The sequence below is a fragment of the Candoia aspera genome, chromosome 2 (assembly GCF_035149785.1).
Source record: "Candoia aspera isolate rCanAsp1 chromosome 2, rCanAsp1.hap2, whole genome shotgun sequence".
NCBI classification, from domain to species: Eukaryota; Metazoa; Chordata; class Lepidosauria; order Squamata; family Boidae; genus Candoia; species Candoia aspera.
In genome coordinates, this window is record NC_086154.1 from 116,303,723 (window position 1) to 116,328,893 (window position 25,171).

General features: G+C 38.7%; 1 protein-coding gene across 3 annotated transcripts in view; it reads left to right on the forward strand.

Annotated features, from left to right (window-relative positions):
* BAIAP2 (BAR/IMD domain containing adaptor protein 2) overlaps nt 1-25,171 on the forward strand; it is a 167,255-nt gene that overhangs the window by 69,618 nt on the left and 72,466 nt on the right. For all 3 annotated transcript variants that reach the window (XM_063293384.1, XM_063293383.1, XM_063293382.1), the window contains exons 4-5: nt 22,666-22,727; nt 23,567-23,638. In XM_063293384.1, the coding sequence (XP_063149454.1) occupies nt 22,666-22,727; nt 23,567-23,638 (134 nt within the window). The remainder of the gene's footprint in view (nt 1-22,665; nt 22,728-23,566; nt 23,639-25,171) is intronic.

Below are 25,171 nucleotides of genomic sequence, written 5' to 3' on the forward strand. Positions count from 1 at the left end.
TGGCTAAGGGCATCTCTTTTGAGGTTTCTGGTGTGTGTGTGTTACTGTGTGTGTGTGTGTGTGTGTGGCACGCTGCCCAGAGACCTTTGGTACTCAGGTGGTTTATAAGTACCATCAATTAATCAATAATGAAAAACATTGAACAAAATATAGTGCATGCAAAACTTAATAAATCTATTACTTTAAATTTTGGTTTCTTGAAGTTGTGGTTTCACTAATAGAGATCATTTAGCCATCTAAATAAATGTTGCTAAAGGGAATCTTGGGAATTTGATGGTAAAACAGAATACATCCATTCAGGTTGCAACGTTAATAAAGCTGTACCATTCCTGACAAAAGCAGTTTGCTGCATTACATTGTATCATTCGTGATCTTAATAGTTTAGCTATTGTTTTGGCCAGAGCTATAGCCCAAAACTCTAGTGCCAGAAATCCAATGAGATTTATGCTACCTCTTGCTTTGCTGCTTCTTATGAACTGCTATTTCTATAGCATCTGTAGCACAGCCATTTTCACATTACAGGTATGTGTTGACCTACCTGTAATGTATTTTATTGCCCTCATCAAAACATTTTCTCAGAATATTATTCACTTGATACTTCCAAAACTGTATTCACCTAAAAGGAAGACTAGGTTTTCCCCAAATAATTTATCTTTAAAACAGGAAGGTCATTTTAGATTACATGGTCACGTGATCGCATTTTGTGACTTTTTTGCCATTTTCATAAAAAAAACTCCTATTGGGGAAACTGGATTCGCTTAATGACCTGTGATTCACTTAATGACCACCATAAAATGGTCGTAAATTGGGTCTAGTCATGTGGTGACTCAACTTATGACCACAATGACTTACAATGGAAATTCCGGTCCTGACTGTGGTCATAAGTTGAGGACTACCTGTATTTCGGTGACATACCAATTTCAGTAAAGCTGGAATGAGTCATTCCAACATCAAAATGTTCCCGGGGATGGTTTTGAGCTGGTATCCTTTAACATCAAAACATTTTGTACAGCTTTTGCATTCATCCTTCTACAGTATGACTGACTGACTGATTATGTGCCATCAAGTTGGTTTCAACTCTTAGTGACCACATAAATAGATTTTCTCCAGAACACTCTGTCTTGAAACCTGGTCCTTCAGGTCTTCCACTCACTGCCACTGTAACTGAATCCATCCACCTTACTCTGCTAGTCTTCTTTTTCGCTTTCCTCTCATCCATCCCACTACAATATGGGAACCACACCAATTGGAAATAAAGTTCTCCCTCCTCTTTCAATGTTTGGGTAATACTGCACCCAATCCTGCAACTTTCAGCAGATGCCCATAGGAATTGTGCAAGGGTTTTGTTACTCTGCTTACCAAGCTGATTTACAAATAATATGCAGGATTAAATATTGCCATGTATAAATTATAGTTTTTCTGTAACTATTGTGGTTGTTTAGAGTTGCTGTTTCTGAAGATGGTGTGTGCACGTGTGTGTGTGTGTGTGTGTATCCAAACACATACCTTTTAAAAACGATTTATAGAGTTACAGAGGGTCAACTGCTATAAAGGAATGGGACAAAAATCGTAGGTGCATTCTCTTTTGGCATCTCTGATAAATAGTTTGTTCCATGATTTTTGCATGGTTTAGCTGTTTGTCAGGCTAACAGCTGTTCGTATCTGAATAACATGCACCTTCTGTTTTCTCTGTCCGTTTAGCAATTGCCTCTACCCTTAGCAACAAGATTCATTTACTTCTGAAAACTAAATTATATGTAAGTTGGCCTTTTATATAATAATAGATGCTGACAAGGTGGAGTTGATTGAAATCAAATTGTTTTAAACCACAGTTTAATTATTTAGATCACTACTCAGGAACACTTGATTTAATTTCAGTCATGGTGCATTCACTAATCAAGAGGATCCTATCATTATTTCTCATAGCAGCGCATTCCTGTTATGTGATACAACCTGAATACGTATTTTTCAGTGCATGGAGAGAGCTGTAAAATTTATTTTTAGAAGGTGCATAGCATTTAAAACAATTATTTAGTCTTTTTTTAGATTAATTTAAGTTAAAAAATGGAATTATGATCTCTGTACCAACAAGTAGGTATATACTTGTGAAGTAATTAGGAACTGAACTGGTTCCAATTAACAATTAACCAGTTCAGTTAATTGTTGTGCATGTTTGGACGATCCATTGCCATAATCTCCTAGGAGAACAAGCATCATCAGCTTTTAAGCTGTACTAGTAATCTTTTTGGTCTAACTCTCTCAATGAACAGATTTATTTTAACAAGCACATGTGTTTTTAATTAACTATTTTAAACTATTTTTTAAATAAAAATAATTTTGGCTAAGTCACAGAAGTAACTTAAAGTATTGGGTGAATAGTGAATTCTGTCTCTATTTGTGTTGTCTTCTTTATTCAGAGTTTTGAATTTCTAGATTGTTTCTCCGTTTTTAATTGATTACTCCAATGGAAGAAAATACAGTTTTTACACCATCAGAAGATGCTACTGCAGGACTGTTAAAAGTGTTGGATTACTAGATCAGAGGTATCTGAATTCAACTGTTTAAGTGACTTCCAACAACTCATTGATGTGATTTTTTTTAAAAAAGCATAGAGAGACAGTCCTGACTGGCAGGGAAAAGTAGGATGAAATTAGTATATTTACTAACCTGAAAGTCTGCATGTTCAGACATGCTGTCTATAGCATCTTTACAGCAGGAGCGGTTCTCATGGTATTTCATCCAGACAATCAGGGATTGCCCTTCTCTACTGTGCTATTGGCATTTTGAATACTTGCCTGACTTACCCACAGATATATGATCTTAATTAAAACTTTCTCCAGTGCACGTTTTGACATTGCCTGCTGCCCTCATCATGTTTGGCCTATACAGATTTCAGAATCAGAAAGCTCTTCCTGAGATATCAGGATTGGCAAATTATGTTCTCTCCTATGTACTTTTTGTTTCAGTTCCTATTCCTCCCACCACCAACAACCTCTGTGTGTGTGTGTGTATTCAGATTTCTCTTCTTTGCCCAGATCTACTCCATTACCCTGGATTCTATTAATCACAGGTAGGCTTGGACTTATGACCATTTGTTTGGCAACTGTTTGAAGTTTCGACAGGGCTGAAAAAAGTGACTTGCAACCGGTCCTTGCATTTATGACCGTTGCAGTGTCCCCGCAATCACATGATTGCGATCTGGGCACTTGGCAACCGACTTGCACTTACGACCGTTGCAGTGTTTTGCAGTGCATGTGATCACCATTTGCGACCTTCCCAGCTGGCTTCCAACAAGCAAAGTCAATGGGGGAGCCAGCAGGGGGTTACAAGTCATGGTCCTGTGATGTCTTGCTTAATGACCATGGGTGATTCACTTAATGACCAGAGCAAAAAAGGTTGTAAAATTGGATGCGGTCATGTGATGCCTCACTTAATGACCACACCACTTAATGATGGATTTTTTCCAGTCCCTATTGTGGTCATAAGTTGAGGACTACCTGTATCTATTCATTTTCTTTGACTTCTAGAGAAAGGTCAGTTTACCAGATCTGTTACTTATCTCTCATCTCTATAGAAAGCAAGTAGAATAGAATAGAATTATAAATTATGTATAGCTGATTTTAAAACATGATAACGATTTTAAAAGTTGATTTGAAATTTGAAAATCTGATCTTAAATTTAGAAAGTCCAATTTAAAATGTCATTTATTTAAATAAGCTAGTCCTGGTTGCTGAATCTATGTTGACCTTGCCCCTTAAAGATTAATTACTCATACTAAAAATTAGTGGGCATTAGCATCAAGGTACAGCGTTGAGAAATGTTCACCTGCTCTAATTTCTGCAAGTTAAAGCCGTATGACTTTTGTGTAGTATAGTGGACTGACTAGAAGAGAAATCGATTAAACTGTTCATACAACTTATTATAACAGGATTAAAGTGGAACACATGACCAGAGTCATTTTGAGATGGGTGGTAAATAAATAAATAAATAAATAAATTTTAGTACTTGTCTAGGTATGATAGGGCAAAATGAGAACCTTGCTTGTTTCATCAGGCTAAAGGGGAAGGAAAAAGATAGGATTAGAAGAAATGCATGGTGGGAAAAGTAGAGTCTGTGCCTTCTCTTCTGGTGACAGAATGGCTAACAACCTGTTTAACATACTTTAAACATAATGCTCATATATAATAGAGGTACGGAGACCTTTCTTTAAAACTTTCATCTTAGGCACAGACTGGCTTTGATACCACATCCTCCCATAATGGATAGAACCTGCAGCCAGACTCAAGTGAAGAGTAGGAGCAAATATGTCTGAAACCATAGAGAGCCAGGTATTAATCTTATTTGGACATCGTGATGAGCCAAAATTCTTAATTGCTTAACTTCTCTAGCTTGCTCTTTCTGTCAGGGGATTCTTTAAACAGAATGTTAACAGAAAGACCTGATTTATTAGGACAGAATAAGCTGCTGTTCCTTGTTCAGCTATCACCATAACCCATGGAAGGAGGTCTACTTCCCCAGCTTGTAGACCAAGTGATAAAGCCATAGTGTGCTATCACACACTCATTCAGACTTAGCTTACTAGCAAAGGAGCACAATGGAACGTATGGGCAAGCAACAGATAAAATGAGACTCGATAGGAGTTGAAAGGGTCTTTGAAATAATATCACATCTCTTCTCTCTTTCATTGTGTATTGCAGCTTTGATACAACAGCCTTTCGCTGGCTGGCTGGCTGGCTGGCTGGCTGGCTGCCAGCCACTAAACCTCTGCTATCTATCTGATACTGTACCTGATAATGGGGGAGGGGGGTGCCCTGAAAAGAGTCATTGCCTTTCCCCTGTGTCTGTTGCCTGGGTACTTGGGCATTCGAGAATCGTCGATACAAGCAGTCTTCTTTTAACATCTCTCTGGAGAAGAGCAGTCACACAAAATAAGTATAGTTTTTGTCCTTCAGTGCACAGTTGGTAAAAACATGATCAGTTAACTTCTTTGTGAGCTTAATATGTCTTCAAATGTAGCTTTTACATTTCCGAGTTTGAAATTCTTAAATTTTCTCTGAAACTTGCGTGCTAGGGTTTGGGTTTAGAATTAATTAGAATTAAGATGCACAGTTTGGATGTTAAGTACCCACATTATACTGGATTAATCACTTAATATTTTTTTTATTTTAATCCTTCAGTCTTATTTATTAATGGACTTAACTGTTTTTATTGTTTCTTTGCTTTGTTTTAATACTTTAAAGTATATATAATCTGCACAGAAGTTTTCAGTTAATCAGGGAAATTAAAAATATAATAATTGCACAAGACAAATTCTCTTTCTCTTCTCAAGAATGTGATGATTTAATTATCTAATACAGGGAAAGAAACTAGGTTAAGTTGCATATATGTATTTACTTAAAACATTTATATGGCTGCCTGTCTTACGAAACACAATTCTGGGCATCTCACAACAATAATGAAAACCAAAGACAGTAAAACCTGGCACCTGACCAACAATTTCCAATCCATCAAACAGTATAATCCTCAGGCTCCAACCTCACCCTATCCCAATGCCTGGGGGAAAAGCCAAGCCTTCACGACTTGTCAGAAGGCTAAAAGGGTGGGGGCCTGCCAAATCCCAGGGGAAGGGTGTTCCACAGGGCAGGGGCTGCTCCAGAGAAGGTGTGCTTCTCGGTCCCATAAATAGCAGCATTTAAGAGATGGGACCTGAAGCACACCCACCCTATCTAGCCTAGTGGAGCAGGCAGATATCCTTAGGGAGAAGCGTTCCTGCAAATAACCAATATTTTTTTTTTGTGCTAAAATATCAGTAGTTTGGTAGGTTTCTCAGAGAGGCATTTATTCTCATGGCCATAACACTTTTCTTACAGTATTTAGATTGTATTATCCTATGTTCTGGTACAACATGCATGTCATTATTAAGTTTTTGCATACGTCTAGTAGCGTATATTACTAATATTTCAGATGGAGGCAATATTTGAATGAAACCACTAAAAAGTTTTGCATACGATTTTATAGTACTATAATGAAAGACCTACAAGGCTCACCCTCATTTCCTTCAAGTTACTTCATTCCCTTTTTAATATATAAAATGTATGCAGTGATATGACTGTTAACTTCATTAGGGAAAGCTAAATGTTGAAAGGACTTAAAAGGATCCATTAAGGTAAGACCATTACAGTAATAACAAACCAGAAAATAAATGAAGATGGTCTTTTCCACTGAGAATTAATGATAGCCTTTAGAATCATAAATTCATATGGTCATTTAGTCCAACTCCTTGTTCAGTGGATAAATCCAGATTAAAGCATCTCAGACCAGTGTCTCCATTTGGACACATCCACCTCTCTGGGTAATCAGTTCCACTGTAGAACTTCTCACGGTAGTTTTAGTGAGAATCTGTTTTCCTGTAACTAGATTTTGTATTCCTGTAATTAGATTTTGCATTTGTCCTGCACCTAAGGATGAGAAAGAATAGATCTTGATCTTCTGTGTGATATCTTTTCAGGTATATGAAGAGTGTTATCACATTGCTCCTCAATCCACTCTTCTCAAAACTTAATCCTGCTCCTTCTGTTTCCTTTCATAGGATTTAGTTTCTCATCTTCTGATCATCCTCATTGCCCTTTTTTGAAATTGTTCCAGTTTTTCTAAATCCTTCTTTAAGTGTACCGAGAACTGGATACAGTACTTAAGTTGTGTACCCAAGAATGTAATGGAATGATTTTTTTCCAGTGATTTGGAATTTTTACTTCTAAAATGGTTGCTGGCAAATTGTGTTTGCCTTTTTGCATCTACATCACAATGCTGATACACGCTCATTTTGCAATCAGCTATTATTTCAAGATATTTTTCATGAGTAGAAGTCAAGCTGATCTTTGGGTGGAGGAAGGCAGAATGTTGTCCTTTCTTTGTATCTCAAAAGTGCCTATGTTGAAATGTAGGAACCCACAAGCTTATTATATGATCTCATAGACAGCTACTCAAAAGAAATTGGTACCATTATAAGTTCAGTGAAACATATTCCCAATCAAATACATATGGCAATCTTACCCACTTGGTATCATCTGAATATGTTGGACTAAAACACCACCAGTACTGTATGGCCACTGATGAAGACTCAACACATTTGCAGGTTCACAGATTGAAGAAAGCTGGAATTGCAGCCTTACTCTTATTGGTTTGCCTTTTTATCCATTAAAAAAAAGCCAAGCAACTTTTTTCTTACACAAATAAGGGAGCTGCATTTATCAGCTTAGAGACCAGATTATCTTAATGGATAGCTTTGTAAACAAAATAATGCTGCAGGGAAAAATTGCATTGGGATCAATTCAGAATTTATTAAGAGAGAAGCCTGTATGGAGTTGAGAACTGTTCTATACCATACCCCTTGAATGTAGATATGTGCTAAATACCTATCCCTGGGTGGTCACAAAAATGTTTACTACCCTCTCCTATGTATTCTAGCCACAGCAGCTGCTTTTGGTATTTGGTCATGGTCAAACCACAGTCAGCTCACTGCTTTTTACTCTACTGTTTGGTTTTCTTGAGCTTTTAGCAAAATGTGCAAGAGTTTGATATAGGAAAAAAAGAAGAAAAGAATATAGAATATATTCGATGCATTGTAGGGAACACAGTGAATACCATATGGTACCCAGGTGTTTATCTGTGAAATTTCATAATAAGTGAGATTGCCTTCAAGAGACATGGATAGAGATGGTTGGAATTATGTAATTTGCTGATCATACGCAATCATATACCTGTTTCTGTGGTTAGGTCTTCATTCCTTTAGCCAATTATACAGCTACCTGAAGATGGAGACTTGTAAGCAAGTTGGACCTATACAGAAGTAAATAGAAACTCTGGAATTCTCTCTGTTTAAATTAGAAAAGGTCCAAGCAAACCTTTTAGTGGCAGCCAAGCATGAAAGTATTAGATTGATGCATAGACACTGATACTTTATCTGCTTCCCAAATCTTTAAATTGTCTTTATACTTACTGCTGATTCGTTCAAAGATTTTTAAGTGCTCAATGAAAATACAATTGATTTTCATGAAAGGGTCTGATAATTATAATCTTGAAATCAATTTACCTTTTTTGCTGCTGTATTAACATTTCAAAAGCATTAGAATTTTGCTGATTTGCATACAGGTACTCTTCAGTTGTGAAACTGTTCACTAAAATCACAGCTGAGAATATGTATTAGAGGTGAATTAAAAATCACCTTAGAAAATAAATGTGTTATTCTCCCAGCAACCATTTTTTGTAACTTCTTTACCTTTGATTTTTGACTAATAGACTGCCTTAGCCACATGAAGGATCTAGTTCTGTTTTCACTCATTGACTGGGTTTGCATTACACAGTAGATTTGATTAGGATTCAAAGTGCAGAAATTCTCCATTGTGGTTCAGTTCATTGTGGGAACCCAGGCATTGTTTTAATAAGTTGCATGAACCAAGCTATTAACGTTAAGCTGCAATATGATTTATTTGTATGGGCCCAGCAGGTTGTGTACCAGCTGCTTATTATATGTATCCCTCTTGAGAGAGACACTGTGGTAGTGATACATATAGTAGCCTTTCCTAATCTTGGTTGCTGTCTAAATATCTTGGAATTTTAGCTACCAGTGATACTTTAAGTCAAGAAAGGAGAGTGGAAGCTATTATACAGACTATGATCTTAAGGATTCAAGTTCTGTCCCTTAGTGGATCAATGACCTAGTGCCAGTTTTTGAGATGTTGGGTGTTCAGACATATTAATTGTATGACAATTTAACAATTTAAGTTAGGGAATAGTCACTGTCATCATGCTATTGATTCTGGTATCCCCAAGTTCCAATAGTAAAGTTTACTTTATAAAGCCACATACTGCTGCAAACTAAGGAGGAATGAGCTGGTACGCTTCTTGGGAAACGTAAGGGATTCAGCTTTCAGTCAAAACTAAACATGCTTCCAAGCCTCATGGCCACAGAGAAAAATTGATATGTTTTTGGCAACGTCTGTCAAAGAAACAAAGACTAGAAAGAGCGAATGGCTCTGATGGGTTTTCCATTAGAGATTTCTGCATTGCACATTAGCTGTAGTTTCCATATCCTTTTACCTCTCTATGGTTATTGCAATTCCCAGCCCAATTTATGCATCTTTCCTGTTAAAATTTCGCATTTAGTGCATTGTGTCACTGTGAGAATTTTTTTTTTTAATCACTCCTCTTCTGAGATATGGGCAAATTGTAACCTGTATGCCACAGATGATATGGACACCTGGACAGGGAATGTATGTTGAAAATAGCAGAAACAGCTGCCTTTACCTAGAGCTCAGAATTCCTTTCAGATAGTTATAAATGATGAGTTCTCTCCTACTATATTGACTTTTGCAACTTCAAACTGCTTCTTTGCATAAGGCACATTTTCTAAGATAACACTCATTTTTCCACTGCAACCTGGTGGATGGGTATAACCTTGCTTGGGGCACTTCCTAACAATCATGAGGCCATTTTGTACAAACCTTTATTGACCACCATTTAGCAAGTAAGAGCTTTGCTTGAACAATTAAACAGAAACATTTTGGTTTTATGTGTAAATGCAACAAATTTAATTAAATTTAAATTAGAGAGTCAGTCTGGTGTAGTGGTTAAGGCATCAGGCTAGAAACCAGGAGACCCTGAGTTCTAATCTTGCCTGAGGCACAAAGCCGGCTGGGTGACCTTGGGCCAGTCTCTCTTTCTCAGCCCTAGGAAGCAGGCAGTAGCAAACCACTTTTGAAAAGCCTTGCCAAGAAAACTTCAGGGACTTGTCCAGGCAGTCTCCGAGAATCGGACATGATTGAACAGATTAAAAAAAAAAAAATAGCATTATTTTTCTAATCTGTATCTGTATCTGATTTTCAGGTCTTTGGTAACTCTTTCTTTAGAGCCTGCTAAAGTCTTTCATATGGAGGAAAGTTCAGTTACTGTATACATCTGAAGCCTAATTTAGAACATCAGCAGTGGTTATAACTAACAAAACAGACCTAGATTTTCCATTTCCTTTTGCTGATATATCCTGAAATAATTTATTTGGTAGACTTTTAACCAATCTTTTTAATAGACTGAAAGAAACCTGGAGGAGTTTGTATCTGAGAGCTTCTTCTTCTAATTGTCTCCTTTTAATATAACTTTTCATTTGGTCAACCGTGTTTAAAAACAATGATCTTTTATTTTTTATAGCATGTAAAGTAGGACTCTATGTGTTGGTGCAGGTAGCCCATTTGGTCAGTTTGGCTTTTCTCGTTCATAGAAGAAGCCAATAAATTAGAAATTATTTGTTGCCAAGATTGTAAATGAGGCTGGGTCTGGCTTATAAATATTGATAAAAGGAGCTGCAGATCAGTACTTAGAACAAATGCTAAACCTTTTCTAGTTGAGCTGAGTGTGCTAGTAGGTAGAACCAAGTGGGAAAGAATGTACCTGTATGAATCAATTAGCAGAATTTGGGCTTACCATTTTTTTTGCAAATCTAGCCTTCATTTTGTTTTTATATTTTAATTAATCTGTGCAAAATGTGCATGTCATAGAACTGTGTCAATGGGATTATGCTCAAGGGTCTCCCCAAACCTCCAGCAGAAGCTAAATTTCTGGTACTGTAAAACAACAGCAGGGTTATGTCAATTTTATTCTGGTTGCTGATTCCATGAGCCCGTTTAGAGAAGGGTTAACTCGAGAAGGTTATGGTTAGCTGTAAAAACACTTTGGGAGCCCTCCTCCATGAATATCATAGCTGCAAGCCATCCGTCTGTGACTGCGTTTGAGGCTGTTGTGTTGCTCAAACAGTGGCACAGTGGCTTCTTCTAGAGGGGAGATAAAACAAACCTGCAGTGATTTTTTTAAACACTGGAACAATGTCATTACAGAACCTTTAAAACTTGAGGGTAAAAATTCAGCTGTTGAGCCTTTCACGTTGATGGAAGTTACCTGTCATGCTTTATTTTGAAAGAGCAAGATGCATTCTCTCTGGAATGGTTTGCAACTAATGTTGACAATAAACACCTTTTCTTAATTAGGAGAATCAGGATCTCCTATTATTTAGCATCTGTATCCTAAATCCAAGAGCCGTTTTCCATAGTTTTGTGGCTTTAACCTCTTGTCCAGACTTTTCTTTCAAGCAACAAACTACTATAGATACTACAGGCATGGTGTTTAATTGCTAGAGATGACTGGCAAATTTAAGAACTGCTTTGATTTATTCAGAAGCTTCGTTAATTCTCTGGAAGACACTTCCCCTTCCATTTGATATGTTGTCTTGCAACTGTAACATGAATGCAAGAAACTGAGTTGGCCTGCAAATAAGGAAGCACTTGTATCACATAGGCTTCTTTTTCCAAACATCAATAGAACCAGATTCCTGGACAATGTGAATGTGAAGAAAAATATATTAGACAGCCTTGAGAACATGATGCTATGGAGTCATATACTTTAAAGTTTTTAAAGGATGAGGGTATTATATTGTTGTTGTTATTTTGTTTCTTTGAGTCAGTGTCGGCACCTGGAGACTGCTTGGACAAGTCCCTGCAAGTTTTTTTCCCCCCAGAAATGGTTTGCTCTTGCCTCCTTCCAAGGTCACCCGGTTGGTTTAATACCTAAGGCTGGACTAGAACTCAGGGTCTGCTGGTTTCTAGCCTGGTACTTTAACCACTATACCAAACTAGCTCACTGAGGATATTAATATGATGGGAAATTGTCTTGTAAAGTAGTGGGATAAGACTACATGAAGCTTTTTGAGATCACTGGTGCAGCTGGCCTAGTGCTATGTCGGTATGCCAGGGATGAGTGAACTGGTGGGCATTTCCTTTGTACCCTTCAGGACTTCTGTCCCATCTGATTTTATTTGTTTAAATTCTTTAAATTATTTTAAATGAAAATCAGACACACTGCAAAGCAAAGAACTAGCCCCAGGCACCATTTTTATTTCCACATAGGTATTGTCATGAGCACTGATGGTGACCAGGAGGGGGCCCCTGTCCAGGGGGGGAAAACGCATGCGTAGTAGAGAGAATTTGAGCTGTCATTCAGAGAGACACAGAACAGACCTGCCTTGACTTTAGGGGTTAATCTGTATGGGTTTTCTCATGCTTCTTCAGTTTGGTAGGATTTTCTATCTACTGTAGCAGTAATAAAACACTAGAGACCTATTCCTCGTCTCGGCGTGGTTCCTGCTTGTCAGGACAGGTATCCTCAGAAAATAAAATGTGGATGGCTGCAGCCTAAGGCTTAATCTGATAGTATGGCCTGCTATCCTGAAAGAAACAGAAGCAGTGTGGTGTGATGGTTAAAATGTTGAGCTAGGAGTGGGGAGACCCGGATTCTAGGCCATCCTCACACAGTAGCTCCCTAGGTGACTTTGGAATAGTTAGTTTCTCACAGTCCAACCTACCTCACAGGGCTGTTATGGGAAAAATTGGAGGAAGAGGTGCTGTTTGTGCTGCCTTGAGCTCCTGAAGGAGAGATGGGATATAAATCTAACAAATAAGAAGAGAATTGTAAGCTGCAAGGTAAAGGGAGTGACAGGGAACATCCTGGGAGGTATTACAGCTGGTGAGAGGTAGCTGACTAGTTTGCCTTCTGGTTAGTGGATATTTTGTGACTGGTCACGCCTCCTGCGACAGTGTTTTGTCTGTAGAACCCCATCTCTGTGATGGTCATGATGGGCTCTTAAGTCCAAATGTGCCCATAAGTCCCAAAAAATTGCAAATATTTATTTCATACTAGAAAGCAGTGGTTCTCCAGAACATTGTTTATTAGTGCGTCCAGGTAGTAAACCTGTAACATTTGTGCTGAAGGTACCTGCTTTATCACAGAGCTGGGACACATCCTTAACTTCACTTAGCCATTAGCAGTTGTGGTTTAGAGAGGTAATCTGACAGCCTGCTTCTGATTCCAGGAGCTGGACAAGCTCAATCACTGAAATTTTGGAGAAAGCAGGAGGAGGGCTTTGGGCCATTAAAACAGTCCTTGGAGTTTCTTCTAATCAGATCATTTCCCATGAAGGCAAACCCGAATTATTTGGTGAGCTTCATGTTGTCTTCCTTGTAGGCTGACCAGGTTAAATAGTAATAGCCTTATGGCTGGGGATACATTTCTAATCCAGTAATATGTAAAGCTTCTAAGTACAAGGCTTGATAGAAGCAGGTCTGGCAGGAGGTGTTAAATATATGTGTGTGTAAGTGTATGTACATGTCTGTGTATATACACACCCACAGCCACACACACATATATATACCATTCAGCATTTTCTTGGTTGTCTTATGCTGGATCACAATTTTATAAATTCTCTTACCCTACTGCACGGCCAAGTGGCTCAGAAATAGAAGGAGAAAAGCAGTGGTAGCCATGCTGGGCCATGAAGAGATAATGTCCAAAATCTTAGAGCTGAGTTATGCCTAACCAGAGCTCCATGATGAATTTGTGAATTGAACGTAGAGTCCGTGTTAGGTAGTGTGGGTTTCAAATTAGAACACTTCCACAACAGAATTTTGCACCATTTTGGGATTGCCACTGGACCTCATTGATTAACTCTGTCCTCTGTTTGGGGGAGCAGAGTCACTTTAATTTTGATTATGCTCCAGTTTACCACTGCAAAGCTAGTTTTTGTCTTTGAAGTGCTGCAGTTCTGCAGGCTTGTGGGTTTTCTCTTGGGGGGATGGGATTTTTTCTTACCCTTCCTTCAGGTACAGGCTCAGACCAGCCATTATTTCTTTCTCTGCCCATGGCCCCTATAAAGATCCAACATCCTACTCCCAGAATTAGTCTCTTTCTTCTGCTTTGTTTAGCACTAACCTGCCCCATCTCCATAGCATCTAAGCCCTTGAAAATTATTGAAGAAATGCTTTAGGCCTTGTTACAATCACAGCATCTCTCAGTTCTTCAGTGCAGTAGACAGCCTTTCTTCAGGCTTCTGCATGATGGGGTTTTGTTAATCCACAACTGGTAGTAGGTCAGAGGCTAGGATAGTGACTGGACTACAGTCTTTGTACTCTCCTGTTAGTCAGCTGGATGAGGAGCACCAATTGATTAAATGCATTCTCTGTGTTTCAAGATCAGCAGAAATGAAGACAGTCATAGATCACTTTCAAACTGCTTTGTGAGGATTGGTTGGAAATGCTGATAGTGTAAAAATTCACACATTGCTCAGGGACAGAAGAAATGGTTGTTCCCTTTAACTCTGGAAATAGAAAGAGCATGATAGACAGACAGACAGACAGACAGACAGACAGACAGACAGACAGACAGACAGACAGACAGACAGACAGACAGACAGGCTGCCTGTCATGAGTACTGGTGGTGAGCAGGAGGGGGTCCCTGTCCAGAGGGAAAAACACATGAGTAGTTTAGAGGCTTCAAACTTTCCTTCTAAGAAACTCAAAGCAAAGCTGCCTTAATTTTGGGGTTTATCTGTGAAGGTTTCCCACGGCCTTTCAGTTTGGCAGGATTTTCTGTCTATTAGAGTAGGACAATGAACACTGGAGACCCAAGATACCATCTCGGCATGGTTTTTCGCTCTAAGATAGGACACTGCCCAACTCCAGTGGACTCTCTTCAAAAACTAAGGGGGTGTGCATAATTGACAAAGGTGTTGGGAGGAAGGAATGATGGGTGTACATGTGTATGCGTAGGCTGGCCAAGTTTGGTGAGATGATATACCCATGTATTGGGTAGAATGTGATAAAGTTCCCATAATGCTTTTGCTGTAGGATTTTGCATAATCTCAAAGATACAGGGGTCATGGTGAATGTTTCTGGCATTTCCCTCAAGTCTGATATCTGATGTCAAAAGAAAGATAGTAGAATCTTAAAAAGGGCTCTGCACAATGTTTTGAATTTGAATAGCTACAATTTTGAAATACCCAGTTTCAAGTTTGAAACAGTTGTTTCAAATTTGAAGCAGGCTGTTTTGATAATTTTGGAAGTGTTGCCAGAGCTATTTCAAGCTCAGAAACTTCCAAAAATGATTGAAATGGTGAATTTCAAGTCTGAAACAGCTGTTTTGAACTCAAAACAAGAGTTCTGAGTTCAAAGTGAGGCATTTTGAATTTGAGGTGTTTCAGATTTGAAACATTTTGCATACACAAACACCCTGAGTCTTATACTGGTAATGCTACTTCTGTCATTGCTCTGGCAATTGAAAAAGCAATTAACAACACATGCTGGTTGTTTTTCTTAAACTGAAAGTTTGTCTTGCAGTTCTTTCAGCTTTCAGTAGAGCAACGTAGTATTACAATTTTAATAACATGAAATGAGTTTGACTGTGACTCCTGAGGAAATGGACGTGATCCTTCAGTTCGTGAGTTTGGCCACCTGTTTGTTAGATCCAGGTTAGTTAATGCCACCCAGGAGGTGACCTGCAGTTGGGCCTGTGCGGTGGTGTCTGCTTCTCTGCAGGAGGGGGTAGTTCCCTCAGCCTTCAAGGCCATGGTGCACTCCCTCCTTAAGAGGTCATCACTGGACCCAACCATCCTGGACAATTTCCATCTAGTCTTCAACCCCGTTTTTGGGGAAGCTGGTGGAGAGGGTGGTCAGGCTTCAGCTCTTGTCAGACCCACTAGGTAGACCAGAGCAGGAAATCACCTCCACAGGAAGGCTAAAACTATCTTTATTGAGATTGGCTGTAATAACAGCATCTTGCAAGTCTGATTGTGCTGTACCTCCTCCTCCTTCTTATCCTTCAGTGAATTAGGGAGCTGTCTACCTGAGCCGCTTCCAAATACTATATTGTTTCTCAGAACTTAAAACATGTTTCAACCCTTCTGAGTAGATTCTTGCATATTTCTGTCAGGGTCATCTCTGTTATATTCTACTACTCCAAAGGACCTGGGAGGAAGCAGATAATCTTGACATATTTTAGTCAGAGTTTAGGCTGGGATTCAGTATGTAGACAGCATTGGTTGCACTTGTTGATTATCTGTGATGGAGCCAGGATGGGGCTGGTGCATGCATCCTGGTGTTCCTTGATCTCACAGTGGCTTTTGATACCATTGACCATGATATCCTATTGGGCCAGATTCAAGGGGCTGGGAGTGGGAGGCACAGTTTTGTGCAGTGTATACCCCCAGAGTTTCATACTGCTCCCACCCTTTTGACTTTCTGCAAATTGCTGAAGACCTGGTTGTTCTCTCAGGCCTTAGGTAAGGGTGGTAGTTTGTTTGTTTTTTTGCTATCTGGTCGTTTTGGTTCTGTCTTCTAATCACTTGTTATATTTTTTATATAAAAAATCCCTTCTCACCCCTATGGGCGGTATGTGTCTTCCTCAACCTCGGGTCCTCTACCAGAGGCCTGGGAGGTTGAGGGTTCTGTGAAGTATCTTAGCTGTTCCTAGCACTGCACTCTTCTGGACAGAGAGCTCTGATGTTATTCCTGGGCTCTGTTGGAGCCACTCTCCCAGCTTGGGAGTCACAGCCCCAAGTGCCCCTACCACCACTGGGACCACTTTGGCCTTCACTTTCCACATCCCTCTTTCAGGTCCTGGTATATATAGTTTTGTTTTGTTTTGTTTTGAAGATTATTTGTAAGCCTTCCAGAGTTGTAGCCAGGTGGCCATGAATTTAAATAAATAAATAAATCTGATGAACAAATGGGAAAATGTCTACATGGCTAATTGGATTTGGAATAATAAAAATAGCTGTACTCATCTGCAGTTTTGTGAGGCCTGTTGTTTGGTAGTAGTACTTTAAATATTGCTTGTTAAACTTTTTTTAGTGATCAAAGTGATGATTAGGATTTCATATTTCATCTTGCAAGGAAAATTTGAAAGGGAGTAAAGGCTTGACAATAGAAGATCTGGTAAATATGTGATGGAAATTGCATTTGAGTTGGAGACTCACGTGCTGTCATGGTGCTACTCTAGATGTAGGCAGTGTTTAGAATCTGTTGGCATAAACAAAAGGGAGGAAGGGTCTGAAGAAAAGGAGGGGGATTTTCCTGTCTATCTGCTAAAGTCATTCCCTGCAAAAGTAGAATAATTCTCCTTAAAATGGATTTTCTCTCTTTTTACTGGCAAATATATAAGAAAACTACCCAAAATTAATCCCTTCAACTTTTCTGCAACAGTATGGATTGAATGAGGCATTGATTTAGTAGTGATCACTTTGGCCCTTGCATACAAATGGTGGCCCTGGTTTACCCAGCTTATCTCTGACAAGGACACAGCCACCACTGGGAAGGCTTCAGGATAGGGGGTGGAAATAATTTCACAATATAAATTGCATTATGTATTGCCTACTAAAAACAGTAACAAAAAACTCCTGGCTGGAGAATACTTATAGAAGTATGACATGCACATTTCCAAAATGGAGATCTAATTAGGTGCTTCTTGTAGGTAGCAGAATTGTAGAGTCCCCTGTGAGCTGTAGTAATCAGAAGTTGTTGATAGTTTTATAGAAATGAACCTCTGGCATTTCCCCCCAAAGACCTTTTATCTGTTTACTCAGTATTCTTTTTCATCTACCATGGTCTCCGTTAGTATATCGGTAGCTAGCAAACACTATCTTGAATGCTGGGCAGAGGAGTATAGTTGAAAGCAGATGGGCTCCCATAAGGGTTACCTCCACCTCTCCGGTTTTGAATGCAAATAGTTCTCGGTGGTCTTGTGGATTTCATTTTCCAACTGTGGCACAAGATGTAACCAAGTCTAAGGGTTACAAAATTCACTGACACTGTTCTATTCATATTTCCAAGGGGTGACGTGGCAATAATTACAGAATAGTTTGGGAGGCTTGCATGTGGATTTCAGGAGGAGGAGATGAAAGACTTAATAAATCAATTTGATAAAATCATCAGAAGGTTGATCTCATAGCACACTGATGTCTTTCCTTTTGAGCAGTCATGGCGTAGATGACCAATGGATAGAACTTGGTTGAGAAACTGGGTTGAATAGATCTTAGATGGTTAAGGCATATTCATCGATAGCTACTCCAAACATGTTTATTTCAAGCAGTCTCCTACAACAGTTTTTTCCAAACTAAGATAAGTAGACAAGTAACAAAGAAACAAAACAGGTAACCATGTGGATCCTTTTAGGAAAAAAATAAGACAAGAACAACAGCTTACCATCATTGTTGATGTTATCGGTATTGTTATATAGATTGTATATACCACCTCCCATTCTACTACAATTTGGTAGAAGCAAATAGTATTGAATAAGTAAGAGTGGTTTTCTTCTTCAAGCTAGGTGTTGTAGGACAGTATGTTTGGCAATTTAGTGGGCATAATGAAAAAATAATCTCTGCCGTTTATAATGAAAATGATTAGGCACCTGTCTAGAGTAGGAAAAAAAGAGAGCTTAGGTTATACCAAAAGTTTTGGGGCCAAAGAAGGATTTTCCTCCTGTAAAAATATTAAAACCAGCAATTATTTGGGTGTATATTTAAGTAGGTCACATGGGAGCCTTTTAGCTGTTATAGTTTAATTTCCAATTTTACCAATTCAAGAAGTGTCACGTTTTTTCTCTTTTTCATTCTCAAATTTAGGAGGAAACTTTGTGTTTTACTTAATGCTAAAGAGGGAGGGAGAGAGAATCTACTGAATAACTGCTGGCTTTCAGATTGTGTAAAGGAGGGTAACTGTTGTTCCCTGCGTCATCCTTCTGAGCTGCAACCTGCAATCCTTTTGCATCAGGCACTCAGGGTAGGGAATCAGTGGCCTTCCAAATGTTGTTGAGCAGTAATTCTTCTGCAGTTTCTTAACCATCCTGGGTGGAGCTGCTAGGAATTTCTGTGAAGTAAGAACTGAGGAACCATAGATTCCTTGCTGTTATTCTCACCTAATTAAGTCTGCTTAATAACTCTTCCATTTTATCTTACATAATTTAATAAGTACAATGATGATGTAATGGGATGATTCCCATGACTGAAGAATTTATTCAAAAGGAAGAGAAAAACTAGAAGAGGAATAGGAATTGCACTGTAAAATAAAAAGATCCAAACTTAGTAAAACTGAAAAGAGCATCTAGGTTAAAATATGTCTAGAAATAAATAAAAGCAATACAGTAGCTGGTGTCTACTATCATCTAACCAACCAAGGAAAAGTATTGATGATGTTTTCCAAAAACAAATTGCAAACCTTTCAAAGAAGCAGGAACTAGTACAAGTAGTCCTCACTTATTCGCCACAATTGGGATTGGCAACTCCATTGCTGAGCAACATGGTTATTAAGTGAAATGTCATATGACCACTCTGGACTTATGACATCAGTTTGGCTGTGGTCAGTAAAGCAAATCACCGTGGTTCATTAAACACAACATCATGTGACCGTGACTTGTGATTTCCTGCCAGTTTCCCCATTGACTTTGCTTGTCAGAAGCTGGCTGTGAAGGTCATGAATGGTGATCATGTGACCATGGGCCACAGGTCACTGCAACCATTGTAAATGTGCACCAGTTGCGAAGTGCCTGAATCACAATCATGTGACTGTGGGGATGCTGTGGTGGTCACAAGTTTGAGGGCTGGTTGTAAAACTACTTTTTCAGCACCATCATAACTTCAAGTGGTTGCTGAACGAGGCAGTCAGTAAGTGAGGACTACCTGTAGTGAAGGGGAATTTTAATTACCTGATTTCTGTTGGGAGACTCTGCCAAGTAAAGTTTCTTCAGAAAATTTCAGGTTTCTCATGTGGACAAGTTTTTCTTTCAGAGAATGAAAGAAGGCATAAAAGTATCTCTTCTCATCAATCTCTTGATGTTAGCCAGAAGGGACAACTTATCTGAAGTATAATTAGTAATGCTAGTAAGTTTTAGTAGAAAACTGATCATGTATAGTTAGAATTCTTGATTTTAAAGGGAAGTGAATATAATTGAACACATTTCTTGGACTTCAAGAAATAGATTTTAATAGACTCTAGAGCAGAGGTAACTAGGATCTCATGACAGAAGAAGTAATGAAAAAGGGGGTCAAGATGGATGTGAGTTCCTAACAAAGGAAGTATTAAAAATGCAATTGAAAAAATTTTAAGGGAGAAAAAAAGGAAAACAACATAAGAAGCCAGCGTAGCTGCAAAAAAGGCTTAGTGAAATCTGAAAAAAAATTCACAAAGGAAGTAGAAATTGTGACAAGTCACTGGGGAAGATTAGCTGTATGTAACCTAGGAATGTAGAGCTGGTGGTAGGAAAGCTAAAACTAACTGAACAACAAAAAGTTCTCCTTCAAATATGTTCAAAATAAAATGGAAGTAAATGAAAATGGCAAAATGTTAAGATGAAATAATGAAAAGGCGTAACTGTTCAACTCCTATTTTGGCTCAGTCTTTCCTGAGAAGAAGTTCTTCTATTAGGTAATTGTGCTGAGTGGGATGGAGGAGCAGAGTTGAAGCTTGTGATTGATAGAAGCTGTGACTGATAGACGATTCCGTTTAAATTTTATTAGATCCTTTAGCCAGCAAATTAAAACAGGGGAAAAGAAAAAAAACCCTAGTAAATAAACAACAAGCATGTACAGCAATCCATCTTATTTTCTACTACATATCCCCTGCAGGAATCTTGTTACTAAATAACACAACCTTGCAACATCCGCAAGCAGGAAATCAACATAGGAAGTATCTGATTGACCAGGGATTTCTGCTAAAAGGAGAGAAATATAGTTTTGGCACAATATTGTATAAAACCCACAATATAAAAGAACATGTGTAATTGATTCTACCCCTTATATGCCACATGGGTAGAGATGATGAACCACAGGAAGGTTGTGATATCTGCCCTGTAACCATGCTGAAGGGAAGTCACTGCAGCAACCCCTAGTAAAGGCCCACCAGTAGCTTAGGTGAGTCAGGAGTAAACATAGGGAACCATACCTTTCTGATTAATTGTGCAAAAGCTGGGCAATCAGTTCAAATTATACTGCAACTCAATTTCAAGTACTTATTTAGCTATTGAGTTTTTTGCATGAGACCAAGCAAGTTTACATAAAATGGGAGAGAGAGACCACATGAAAGTAGTTTCTGTTAAGGAACTTCATGTAGATGAAGAGGTAGATGAAAAGGTATCCCTTAAAACAGAGTAGAGCAATCCAGTGGGCTGATAGATGAACCAATAATTAAATATAACTAGCCAGGCTCTTGTATCTACTCTAATCAGCCCTGCTTCTAGCCTAAGAGATGCATTCAAGACACATTTGGGAGTACCAAATATACCATCAGGGAATATCTCTTCACTCTGAATATGTTTATATACTGTGGATCTAGAGTACTGAAAATGCTTGGTTGCCGATGGTCTGGCTGTACCTTGTATTTCTGACAAATCCTGGAGAACAGACAACTGGAGAAGAACAAATGTCCCTTTCTTCAAAACAGGGAAAAAGGAGGATCTGGGAAACTATAGATTAGTCAGCTAATATTGCTAGCTGGGGTGTTTCTAAAGCAGATCATAAAACAGTCATTCTATAAGGATCTTGAAAAGAATGTGGTAATTACTAGAAGTCACCATAGGTTGGTCAAGAACAAATCTTACCAGGCTGTGTCATTTTTTTTAGTTGAGTTACTTCCTTAGTAGATTGTGAGAATGCAGTACATATAATGTATCTTGATTTCAACAGAAACATGATTTTCACCATGTCAATGCTCTTCCCACATTCCCATGTTATTTTGCTGAAAATCCAGTCGGAAGAATTTTGCTGATCTCCAAAAATGGATCATTTCTTTGTGAGATTGTTTTAGCAGACCCTTGTCAAGATTAAGAACATGTAATTCAAATTTATTTTTATAGGATTTTCATTTTACTGGAATAACAAAATTCCAAAGTGCACATTTTGATATTACTTGTTTTTCAGGATGTCCTGTATATTACAAAGATGCAATATCAATATATTTGCATAATTTGTCATCCATTTTACAAAGGTATTACGCTACTGTTGCTGCTTTAGAATTTTTTCCCCCTTATCTAATTAGCTAGCAGCAGCTATTATCAAGGGTTGGAGATATTCACATAGCAGATGTGCATATATTTGAAAAGAGGGCACTATTGTTTAAAAGGCAACTGGTGTGAAATATGCTCCTGCTACAAGGGATGGGTTTGGAGGGGAGCAGTGGCAGCTGCCCTTTATTTAGCAAAACTTGAAAGTGTTGCCCTTCTGTAACTTTTTGCTCTGGGATGGGGCTGGTGTTGATTCTGTGTCTCCTCTAGGGAAATTCATTTGCTTGAAGATCTGAACGAGAGATTCTAAGGGAATAAATAACTTGCACAAAGCTGTGGGAATTCATCAATAACCACAAGGCACAAAATCTTTAGGTTTGGAAAGGAATGGCCATCTCCTAGCCTGACCAAAACATGTACTGGATGCATTCACATGTAACACTAAACCAGGATGTAAACCATCGTTTGCTGAGCGAGTCAGAGCAGCCTGATTTGCATGTTACACTAGATTTTACATTGCTTAATGTGATACACAAGCCAGGCATCAAGGATCAATATCTGCTTTTCCTGTCTTCATTCCCTTGGCTGGATGCCGCTGTTGTGTATTTCATTTCTAATCTAAACTAGTCTTAAATGAATCCCTGAAACAAGCTTTTCTTGTTTCAGACTTCAGCAAATGGAAAAGGTTAACCAAGACTGCAGATCTGTAGTTGGGATGGAGGGAGGGGGAGAGAAGGTTGATGCAGAACAGTCTCCTGGTTCTTTTATTTAGTCTCCCTTCTTTTGTCTCACTTTTTCCAGGGGATGTTCTGTTCCAGATGGCTGAAGTCCATAGGCAGATTCAGAATCAGTTAGAAGAGATGGTAAGTGTTTGTGTTCTTGTTGACTTGTCTTTTTGCAGAGCTGGCCAAGGGGCAGCCTGCAGTGCCTTTGATACACGTGGATTTAAAATTGAAACACATCTGCTCTGGAATAGCTGCCAAGTTCTTTGAATAAGAATAGGGACCTCAATTGAATAAACTGTGAGCCAAACAAAATTGCAAGTTGTGTGCTGGCTTTTGAAATGTCCAAGAAATCACAGGACCAACTGGTTTCAAGAAGCTTCCTGCTGAATTAGGGGAGGTAAACCTCCTCTCTACATTTTAGCCAGGAAAATTAAGGTATGTCCACTCAGAATTTTTTCTTCAGGCCTTGGCCTATAAGTAAAGTGGCCAATTAAGCCTCACTAAAAAGAATAAGAAATAGAGATAATTTTACATAGAAATATGCTGAATCTCAGCCTAGTGGGGAAGTCTCTTAACAGGTAATCTGCATGCCTTCTCTGTCTTCTGTCCAGATACTAACTAGAGATGGGAAACTTCTGGGTTGGCCTTGTTTTTCTGTCTTATGCCTCTTTATTTTTAAGACAGAATTGAACCAGGTAATCTCTTGCTAGAGAATATCTTCAACAAAATTGTCCTCTAAAGCAGAATGCAACCATGTTACCTACAACTGTTCGCTTGTTATTCCAATTATCCATTATTGCTTCCTTGCCTTATTTTATTTCATTTTACTATATATATCTGCCATTCTGTTTTGCATTATCTTGTCCACTTGTAAAGACCTGCTGGGTATCTTAATGGTAGATTATTTGTCTTTCTTTACAGTTTTTTCTGATGATTAATATTAACATTATGCTTTTTCTGTTCTGCTCACTTCTCAGCTGAAGTCCTTCCACAATGAACTACTAACACAGCTTGAGCAGAAAGTAGAGCTGGATTCACGATATCTAAGCGTAAGTAGCAAACAACTTTTATTGAAAATGTAAATTGGATCAGTAGCTGCATGGCATTATGAAGCTACAAAAAGTTCAGCTGCTTGACAGTGGGTCAAAGAAAAGCTCTGCTTCTGCTTGTAGTAGGGGTGCAGTTTGCAAGGACTAGCGTGTACCTTAATCTGTTTTTGCAAGATACAGATTAAGAGAAGCATTTATTCAAGATCATTTAATTCAGACAAGTTATGCTTTAATTATTGCATACTTGTAAGTATGCACATGCTTTAAATTAAATCCACAGGGATTCTCATTTAGTTTTTAAAAAGGAGATCCACATGTTCTTGCACTGAGTATTGCATTCAGTATAGGATAATTTCAAATGTGATAATGTAAGAAAGGTAGGGAAAGAATGGAGCTGATTTTGATATCTTAACATTCAGTATGAAGAAATGCAGAGATAGAAAAGGAAGTTTTATAACCATTAAAGCAGATAGGAAAAGCCTGGGAAACAGCAACCCATCTTATTTATGGCTACATCTGAAATGGTTTTAGTTGCCCTGCATTATTCCAGAACTCTGAATAGTATCTGGTGACCCATATCAATGGACAGGCATTAATAGTTTTAAGTAATCCAAACAGAACCAGGAAATTTTCTTTTCAAGTTCATCCTGTCCGTGTTGCTTTTCTCACTAGTGTATGAGACAGTCCGGGCTATCTCTAGGTGCAAAATTAATCAATCTCAGGAAATTTTGTGAATGCTTATGCTACAAAAGTTGGGACTCTTGTCTCATCCAACATTCTAACCCACAGTGGTCAACTAGATCTATGAGAAAGTAAGAAGCAAAACGTGAGTGTAGCATTCTCTCATTCTCCAGCAGCAAATATTTGGAAGCATACTGCCTCCAATGCATGGCTACTATTATAGTTGTATTGTTCTATCTGAATATCCACATAGTAGCAAGGTGCAAATGGTTTAACTAAGGGATTGTAATTCAAGAAGTCAAGTAGAATGCTCACCTGGGCAGTCACGCACAAACTCCAGGAGAAATACATGGAAGGTGAGATCTTGCATAGTAGCCAGGGTACAGCTTAAGTGGAGCCAATGTGGGTTGAAGCTGAGAGTTTGCTTTTTTTTTTTATTTTAGAAAATTGAACTGGCCACCCATCTTGCATATGAACTCTGAGTGGTTAGTTCAGGAGCCCAGAGCCAGAGGTCCACAGAGTCTGGTCCAAAGTTATAGTCCTAAGAGACAACAGGCAGGATCAGAAGGTGGATTGCCAAGGAAGCACCGGTCCCTGGAAACAGGGCAAAGCAGTGGCAGAGAACAAGAGTGGTCTATGTCAGTAAAGCTGTGTTATAAAGGCTAGAATCCAAGCGCAGCAAGACTGATGTTGGAGAGTTAATTCCAATGGAGAGCAGAGCCCTGGTGGCTGTGCCTTAGTAGTCTCAGCTACAGCTCAGTTAGGGGCATTGTCATCCTTGCTTCCTAAGTAGTCAAGCAGATAACCTTATCCTTTGAAGTTGCACTGAGTCTAGATACTCTGCCAAGATCT